This window comes from Orycteropus afer, unplaced genomic scaffold (assembly GCF_000298275.1).
Source record: "Orycteropus afer afer isolate SDZICR_OR568_19922 unplaced genomic scaffold, OryAfe1.0 scaffold00365, whole genome shotgun sequence".
Lineage (NCBI taxonomy): Eukaryota > Metazoa > Chordata > Mammalia > Tubulidentata > Orycteropodidae > Orycteropus > Orycteropus afer.
Window position 1 is genome coordinate 338,125 of NW_006921952.1, and position 10,251 is coordinate 348,375.

General features: G+C 39.9%; 1 protein-coding gene across 1 annotated transcript in view; it reads right to left on the reverse strand.

Annotated features, from left to right (window-relative positions):
* Positions 1-10,251, reverse strand: part of NUP205 (nucleoporin 205) — a 107,073-nt gene that overhangs the window by 85,638 nt on the left and 11,184 nt on the right. Inside the window, exons 4-6 of the mRNA XM_007952916.1 lie at positions 2,738-2,882; positions 2,219-2,378; positions 1,568-1,796 (exon numbers count right to left, since the gene is read on the reverse strand). Of these exons, the coding sequence (XP_007951107.1) occupies positions 1,568-1,796; positions 2,219-2,378; positions 2,738-2,882 (534 nt within the window). The remainder of the gene's footprint in view (positions 1-1,567; positions 1,797-2,218; positions 2,379-2,737; positions 2,883-10,251) is intronic.

The following is a 10,251-nucleotide window of genomic DNA, read 5'->3' on the forward strand; positions in this document are numbered from 1 at the left end:
GGAGGAAGTGGGAGGGGAGCTGTTGCATTGTGGTAAATTGTAGTCAATGTCATAAGGCAAAGTGTATGTGAACTGCTGTATGGAAAGTGAATTTGCTCTGTAAACTTTCACCCAAATTACAATTAAAAAAAAAACAAACTGATTCGCACAAAGGACACAAAGGATAGACAAGTACCCATTCTGGCTACAACAGCAGGGTCATGGTTTCACAGGCCATCTCGTTAACTGGCCTAATTACATGCTTAGTGCTTCTGTTCTACCTCCTAGTCCATTGTGTAGTACCTAGGGTCTTAAAAGCTTGCAAGCAGCCATCCAAGGCGCACCTGGTCTCTACTCACCTGGAGTAACAGAGGAAAAACAGCCAAATAGTAATGAAAGGCTTTTCCATTTACAGCTGAACTGTACACAATGCTTCAAACAAGCACAGGATTCTGAAGAAATACTTAAATAACAGGAAAAACCATAGACTATTGAAGAATTCATTTATTTTACTTCATTATTTTCTGATACTTCCTTATGATACCATCTTGGGAATAACTAGTTCAATGGTCCCTAACTTTTAATCAAGAACCTACTCTTTAATTCTCTGTGTTTTAAGTTTCTGCCTGCTATTACACGCACGTTAGTAATTTCCTTATTCTATTTATCAATCAAAGATACAAAGAATGATGAACAAGAACTTACAATCAAAATGAGGTAATCAGTATAAGCACCCTAACTTGATACAATCCCAACTGAAGGCAAAACACTGTTTTTCTTCACCTAGGACACTTTACAATCATTCCACTTGGCTTTTATAAAAATCCCAACTTAACAACTTCCATTAAGGCTCAGGTCCAGGGTCCCATGGTCTTGCCCATCTCTAACTTAATCCTGCACCTAAATTCCATCAACACAGGAAATCTGACCAATGCTTTTGCTCTCTGATTACTGTGCCATGAAACTTACTCACAGTTAAGGACAGTTGTGGTTTAAACAAGCCTTTCCTAATGGCTAAGGACGGTCACCAGAGAAGAGTTGAAAATGTCTACTCTCCCATGAACCTAATGGGAGATCTGAATGACACAGTCAAAGTGGACAGAGGATAACTGTTGGGATAATTATAAATATTTATGGCATTAAACAGCAATCATCTTTTTCTGTGGAATTCTGTTCACAAGGTTACCAGTGAAATTTTATCTACTTTATAGGAAATATACATCAAAAATGGTACATTATGAAATTATGGTTATCCTTCCTAAGAATGTTTTCATGAATTGTGTGGAAGTGTGGATAAGTAATAAAGAAAATGGAGCAAAGCTAACTAAGTATGTGTAAATCTGGGTGTTTCGCATCCTTTAACACATTCCCATTTCCAAAGTCAAAGGACAATAGAAACACCGAATAAGACTAAACTTTTTCAAATTGTGATGTTACATCTCAATATTCAAATATGGATGAACTGTACAGATAGGAATAAAACATTCAGATTTTTGTTAGTAGGTAATATCACCCCTCTTACATGTCACCAGCGCAATTGTGAACCTAATTTTTAAGATGAATGTGTAAGTGGTAGAGAGTCCAGTACCGTCACGTTCCTCGGTGCTCTGGAGTATGAAGCTGATATCGAAGCAGTACAGCAGGGCCATGAGAAGAGCCAGATTCACTGCATCCAATGAGCCATTCGCCTCAACGGTGACTCTTTCCAAATGCCCAATGAGAAGCAGAGTGTCATCTCTACCCAACGGTGACTGGCAAGCCCAGGCAAACAGGCTTTCTGCCAGAGACTGCCTGCACTCCTTGATGAGGTCAGAGACCTGGGAAGGACACAGTACTGTTACCAGCACAGACAAACAACAGTAATGCTGTTTTATTCCTTAACACAAAACCATCTTTTATAAAAGGCCGAGTAAATAAACCTCTCTGAATCCACACATTATCCTAACATCTAACCCATGAGATCAGAGTGAACCCTAGTGTTTATTCCTCATTCCTAAATGCAAAGCTCCTTTATGTGGGGACCAATTTCATGAAGATTTTATTCCAGAAGAACTGGAATGGCAAGGGGCCATAAAGCTAAAATAAATGCAAGTCAATTTTGTGGACACCATTGCCAACCCACTTTAATAGGTATTACTTTTCCCATGCCTCTGTGAGAAGGATATTCTCATTCTCATGACTTTTCTCCCTCTGAGATTTGACAGAGGCAACCCATGGACTAATGTAGCTGTCCCCTTGCCTCTTTGCGATGCTTTTCACTGCCCAGGCCTCTCTCTCGCTGCAGTTTCTCAAACTCATTGTTCACATCAATCTGTGACACCAGGGTAAGAACTTTGTAAGTCAATCCTTGCTCCATCAGCTCATCTGTAAAATGTGTTGTCATGGAAACCAGCTCTGGACTGTAATGAAAAGAAATCAAATAAACAAAGCCGTAATGAGTAACAGTATCTGTAATGCACAGAGAAGGCCCTTTGACAGTTCCATTGCATCACCAAAAGCAACCAGGATGAATTATAACCTGGCTCCTGCCATCATTTCCAGATCAGAGAGTGTCGATAAACTTCTGTGCACTAACAACTGAATTGCTCTTTATTTGTAAACAGTACAAAACAGGTTTAAATTGTCACGTCACTCTTGGCAGAATTAGAGAGTCTTCATCCTCTTATTGTGTAGTAGTAAGGGAAAATCTTGCTATTTCTAAAATTGGTAATTCTTCAAATAATTTCTAGGTAACATCTGCAATCGTAAGCAAACACACCTGAGCTCCAGGGTCCACGTCTTCCCCCGTCTAGACTGTATCAAGGCTTTCAGGGAATTTGCAATGCACCGCTTTCCATCCCAGTATAAAAGAACAGCCACTAACCCTCGGGTGAGGCCGGGAAAATGTGGCTGCTGGTGCTCACCTAGAGAAGGAAGTTTAACAGAAAAGGTTGTAAGTAAAACGCATTACGTACTTAGGACAAGACAAAAATCGCAACACCAAAATTCAGTCCAGAGAATCTCGAGGCTTAAGGGCCTGAGTGGTGCAAACTGCTAACATGCTGGACTGCCAGGCAGAAGGCTGGAGGTTTGAGTCCACTCAGAAGGGCCTCAGAAGAAAGGCCTGGTGATCTACTCCTAAAAAGTCAGCCACTGAAACCCTAAGGAACACAGTTTCCCTCTGACACACAGAGGGTCGCCACCAGGCAGCAATGACCCGACAGCAGTGGGTTTGGGTTTAAGTGTCCTCTACCTGAAATGCCTAGCCACTGCTGGGCTCCGCCCCCCACAGCCTCCAGGGCGGGCCAACCCCTGCGGCTCCTCCCACCACAGCCTAAAGGGCTGGCCAACCCCTGCGGCTCCGCCCACCACAGCCTAAAGGGCTGGCCAACCTCCAGGAGCAGCTGCAGAATGCACCACTCTCCAAACTGTTTCCCCCTCGTCCTTAAGTTCCACCTTCTGAGTGAAGATCTTTCGATTTCACAATTGCCCACTGAGTCAAATTTTATTCAATGCACATTTTACTCTTAAACATGAAATCTTTCAAATCTTTGGAAGCTACCTCCTCCAGAGCCTTCCCTGAAAGTTAAAGAACCTTTCTGTATGTTGCAAGTTCCCTCGCCCTTTTCAATGCTCTCCTTTGAATGGGTTCCATTTGTCTGTACACATTTCTCCATGTTTCCCAATCATTTTGCTTCCTTATCTTTTCTTATCTTCTGAAAAAAAGACTATGGCTTTTTATTCTTAGATGTTTTTCTGCAAACCTTGGTGTACTTCCTAAAGTTATGAAATGCTTTGCAATTTTAATAAATGAATTTGTTCATGATCAAGAACATGATGGCAAGTGCAAAGTAGGTGGCCTATAATTTCAAAATTATATAGTAGGTCATGTTCACATTTGGGGTCACATACATTTTATCCTAAATATGAAACAGCACTCTCTGTAATATCAAGCTTGGAAGTGGGAAAAAAAATATCAACAGCTACTATTTGCAGCAGTAATTTGTTTAAATAAGAAAAGCGTTTGTCTTCTACTCTTCCCTCAGGAGGCATTTTTGCTGTGCTCCATCAACATGCTCCGTCGATATAAAACAAAAAAATATACAAAAAACTCACTGCCGTCAAGTTGGATCCAACTCACAGTGACCCCTCCTTGGGGTAAAGATTTACTGCTCCTTGGGTTTCCGAGGCAGTATCACTACAGAAGTAGATTGTCCAACCTGCCTTCCAAGGAATGGCTGGTGGGTTCGAACTGCCAGCCTTCTAGTTAGCAGTCAAATGCCTTAGGTACACCACCACCATAGCCTCCCTAATAAAGGTATAGAACGAAAAATTACACTCTTTCCAATCCTGTTCCCTGACTTTCTAGCCCCCTCCCAGGAGTGACCAACGCTACCACTTCCCACATACCCTTCCAGAGATCTCCCATGCATTAAAAGGTCCTCCGTACACACTAGGAGCCCTGGTGGTACAGTGGCTGAAGCCCTAGGCTGCCAACTAAGAGCTCAGTGATTCAAAACTGCCAGTCGCTCCGTGGGAGAAGATATGGCAGTCTGTTTCCATAATGTTTATAGCCTTGGGAACCCTATGAGACAGTTCCACTCTGTCCTACAAGGTCACTATGATTCAGAATTGACTCAGCAGCACCAGGTTTGGTTTTGGGTTTGATGTACATGCTGTTCTAACTCTCACTTTTCCTACTTAACAATCGGGGTATCCTGGTGACTGTTCCATATCCTTATGCTTTTTAACATCTACAGTGTACGTAGTCTCCAATTTTAGGCATCCGAGTTACGACAAACACACTCGCGTTCATCGGTGGCTGCTTTTCCCTATGTCTTCTAGTAACAATACTGCAGTACTGCAGCACGTAATGCGGTGACGTCACCGTTCACAGGTGTTCACACACATGTTCAATGCTATGATTTTACTGTTCAAAACATTGCTGTACAGCAGGCTAAGAGAACAAGACAAAGAAAAAAAAATGGGCATTTGACGAAGATCAGAACTGACTTATGACAGCTGTAGGAATGGAACCCTGTCATAAGTCAGGGACTACCAATACATGACTATACCATAATTTGTCTGCTAATCTGACACACATGTACTCTACTCAATCATAGTGAATACATTTATATCGTTCCATGTGTGATGATGTTGAGAGAATTCTGCTTTCAGCTCCAAATGAGTTACTATGGCTCCTAAAAGGTCAACACTGTTTTGTGTTTTTAACGTTTCTTTTAATGAAGTGATTTCCTGGTGAAATAATTTCTTGGTCAAAAACTGAAAACACATTTATTATTCAATGATTTGCAGCAATTTCTAAACACTGATCAGGAAGAAGAACATCAAAGTTGAGGCAATAAAAGATAAATAAAAATTCAAAAACCACAAATGTATCTACTTGCAAAAACTAATTCAATGGCATAATGCCTAAGGCACTTGACTGCTGACCAGAAGGTTGGCGGTTCAAATCCACCAGCCACTCTGCAGAAGGAAGACTGGGCAATCTACCTCAGTAAAGATTTACCCCTGCAGAAACCCAAAGAGGGTTGTTTTGAGTCAGAATCGACTCAATGGCAATGAGTTTGGGGTTTTTTTTTTTTGGAGTTAATAAGGCTGAGAATCAGAACTCAGCTACACTCCATATCAGTGTCATGCCAGAAACATTCTAGTATTGGGCAATAGAGGGCAGCTCTAGCCTCTTGTGGCAGCCAGCCCTTTCTACCCTGCTATGCTATATTTCTGACAACATAGTAAAGAAAAAAACAAACTCAGAGTTCCGGCAAGATGGCAGAACAGGCAGACAAGTTACACAGACCCTCTACAACAAAGCAATGAGAAACCAATTGAAACTGATAAAGAAGATGATCCTGGAACACTGAGATTTGAAGGGAAGGATAAAGAAGTGGATTAAATAACAACTAGTAGAAGAACCTGAATGAAAACAGTGAGCGAGGAAACAAATGGAGCTGTGGATCGCCAGCTATCCTGAGGGCACAGCCATTTTGAATATGTCTTACTCACAACTGAAGAATTGGACTGCATGGGCAAAAACTGCATTGGTGCCTAACAACCAGAAAGGAAAACAGCAAAGGAGGAGAAAAACAGACCTGTAGACTGCCAGTGGCTGTTCTGAAGGCACAGCCATTTTGAACGTATGCAAGTGGTATTACTTGGACAGCAACCTAAGAATAAGCTCAGCTTGCCAAGGACAACACAGCCAACCATGCTGGTGATTGCCAACTAGAAAGGTGCAATATTCCTCTAGTTACTCTTATACTCACACCCTCTTGGTGAACAGAGGTATGGCCATCCCGTCTCCACCTACCTTCTTGACCAGCAGAAATTCCATCCTGGCCTGTGAATCTGACAAAGCTGAGGTGTCGTGCCTCCGCCCCCACAGTTTTGTTTTTGTTTGTTTGTTTTAAATTACCTTTTTTAGAAGGTGGGGACCAGGTTTGCTGGTCCAATAGAGCCTGGTGTAACCACTGAGACTATGGCCCCTAGCTGCCCTTCAGGTCTGGAATTGAACTCACAACTGTGGTTTCCAGCCAAACAAAGTACAGGCATGTGAGTTAAACATTTACCTCAAGTAGACACACGCCCTGGAGAGAACAATCATGGGAGAAGGAAGGGCTGCTTATGCACAGGGAGATAGCTCAGGGTGCAGAAGAGTATGAAGGGATGGACACTGGGAGGAGGTAACTATGGGGAGGAAGTGGGAGGGGAGCTGCTGCATTGTAAATTTTGGTCAATGACATGAGACAAAGTATATGTGAACTGCTGTATGAAAAGTGAATTTACTCTGTAAATCTTCACCCAAATCCTAACTAAAAATAAATAAATAAATTACCTTTTTTATCTTCCTCCTTTCTTCCTTTCTCATCCCTGGTTCTTTCTTTCTTTTTTTTTTTTTTCCTCTCTCTGTCTCCTCTTTGCCAAATTCCATTCCTTTTTCTTTCTTTTGGTTCTTCCCATCCCTTATTTTCCTTTCTGCAATTTTCCATTTTTTCTCTACTATTCTTTTACTCTTGCTATTATTTTCTCTCCTTCCTCCCACCCAGACATTGTGGCTTTTCTTTTATTCTTTTTTTTTTTTTTTTACTATATTTTGAAAATTTTCTTCTCATGTATTGCATTTCTTTCCTCCTCTTCTTCTTCTTCTTTTTTTTTTAAATTGTTCCTATTTGTTTACATGGTTTGAGTTTTTTGTTCGCTAGCATTTATGTTTTTGGGGGGTGTGTGTGTGTGTTTGTCTGAGTGGGAGACAGGAACTGTTCTCACACAAACCAACCATACCTGCACCTTCTGCAGCCCCACCCACTGAGTGAGGGCCACTCCTTGCTTTTGCACCAACTGACAAACGGATAGCGGCCAATACCACTGCAACTCACCCTCAACTGCTCCTAATGAGCATATACTCTCTTTCTCTATCACACCCACCAGGAGGCAAGTGGTTGAGTGTCTAAGTGCTACCAACTAGCGAATAGAGAAGCACAATACCCTGCTCCCCCAGATCCTTCAAAACAAAATAAAGGGGGGAAAAAAATCTTGGGCAAACACACCTACATACAACCACAAATTAAACATGAATACAACACCACCACAATGTCTCGAGACAACAGACCATCATAGATTACACAAAGAAGCAAAATAAAGTAGTAGAAACAAGAGACCAGGATACAAACCTAGAAAACATCCCTGAGGAAGAAGCAGCATTGGAACTCCCTGATAAGGAATTCAGATTCATGTGGGATACCATCAAGAGGAATAACTTACACATAATCGGAATTCCAGAACAGGAAGAGACATATAAAACCACAGAGTAAATTGTCTAAGATTTGCTGGAAGAGAATTTCCCTAATATGATGAAAGACGAGAGTACATCCATTCAAGTTCAACAAATCCCAAACAGGATAGACCCCAAAAGAAAATCACCAAGCCGTATTATCACCAAACTCACCAAAAGCAAAGACAAAGAAAGACTGAAAGCAGTATGAGAAAAAAGAAAAGTGACCTACAAAAGGTAACCAATAAGACCAAGCTCTGATTTCTGGCAGAAACCATGCAGGTGAGAAGGAAATGGGATGATATACATAAAACCCTGAAAGAAAAAATTTCCAATCAAGAATTATATACCCAGCAAAACTCTCCCTCAAATATGACAATGAAATTAGGACATTTCCAGATAAGCAAAAATTAAGGAATTTTGTTAAAATCAGACCAACCTTACACAAGATGCTACAGGCAGTCATTCAGACAGAGAACCAACAACAGCCAACAACAACCGATGATAAACACACATGATGACATAAACCCAGAAACCAACCCAGTTGTTGTTGTTGTTGTTGTTATGTGCCATCGAGTCGGACCCGACTCATAGCGACCCCTCCTTGGGTTGCCGAGGAACCATCACTATGGAAGTAGATTGCCCAACCTTCCTTCCGAGGAGTGGCTGGTGGGTTTGAACTGTCAGCCTTCTGGTTAGCAGTCAAGTGCCTTAGGCACTACGCTACCAGAGCTCCTAACCCAGTTATAGAAGTATCCAAAATAAAATAAGCTTACAAGACTGTAAACAGACCAGAAACATCAATTGGGAAATGAGGACAACTACAAACCAAAAAGAGGAAATAGTGTAGTTATAAATTTCTAATGCTGAGGAAGTCAAGACAACTGCCAAGATAGACTGTTTTAAACTTGGGAAGAAAATAATAAATCACAGAGTAACCTCAAAGAAAAATAATTAACTTTCACATCAAAATAAAAAAGAGGACGAGCACAAATAGTCAGCAAATATTAAAATAACAGCAATGACGGAGATGATAACATGATTCATAAACAAAATGAGCTCAGCACAGAAAATCTTATGAAACAAAGAAATCAGCAACAACACAAAAAAAATACGTAACAAAATGACATTAATAAATTCATATTTATTGACAATTATACTGAAGGTAAATGGATTAAATGCATCACTCAATAGATGGAGAGTTGCGGACCAGATAAGAAAACATGACCCATCGATACGGTGTCTACAATAGACTCACCTTAAACACAAAAACATATATAGACTAAAAATCAAAGGTTAGAAAAAGATATATCAAGCAAATGGCAACTGAAACAGGGCAGGAGTGGTAGTATTAATTTCTGATAAAATAGACATTAAGACAAAAATGACCATAAGAGACAAGGAAGGACATTATATTGTGACTAAAGTACCAATTGAACAGGACATAACCATAATAAATATCTATGCATCCAATGAAAGAGCCCCAAAATACATCAATCAGACTTTAACAGAATTAAAAAGAAAACCAGATGACTCCATAGTAATAGTAAGAGACTTTACACTACTTTCGATAAAAGAACAAATGGAACGAAATGCAACAAAGATGCAGAAAAACTACACTTTACAGTTAACCAACTTAACTTTATAGACATTTGCAGAACACTTCACCCAACAACAGCAAAATATACATTCTTTTCCAGCACACATGGAACATTCTCCAGAATAGACCATATGTTAGGCCACAAAGCAGCCTCAACAAACTTAAAAACACTGAAATACTGCAAAGCATCTTCTCAGGTAACAATGCTAGAAAATCAGAAATCAACACTTGGAAAACCAAGAGAAAAAGAGCAAATGCATGGAAACTGATTTATACCCTCCTCAAAAATGACTGGTAATAAAAGAAATAAAAAATGAAACTAAAGAATTACTTAAATCAAATGAGAAAGAAAACACAGCATACCAAAATCTTTGGGACACAGGAAAAGCAGTGATCAGAGGGCAATTTATAGCAATAGATGTACATCAAAAAAGAACACATTAACCCAACATCTCCAACAATTAGGAAAAAAAACAGCAAAAAATAAAGGCCCACAGTCATCAGAAGAAAATAAAGAATAAAGTAGAAATAAATGAAACAGAAAATATAGAAAGAGAACAGAAAAAATCAACAAGACTAGAAGTCGATTCTTTGAAAAGATTAATGAAATTGACGAACCACTAGTAAACTTAACAAAGAAAAAGGAGAAGATGCAAGCAACATGAATAAGAAATGAAATGGGTGACATCACAACAGAACCAACAGAAATAAAAAGAATAATGACCAGAATATTATGAAGAATTGTACACCAACAAATTTGAAAAACCCAGAAGAAATGGACAGATTTCTAGAAACACACTACTTACCTAAACTAACACATATAGAGGTAGAAAACTTGAATAGACCTATTACAAAAGAAACTGAACAGGTCATAAAAAAGAATTACCAACAAAAAAAGTCC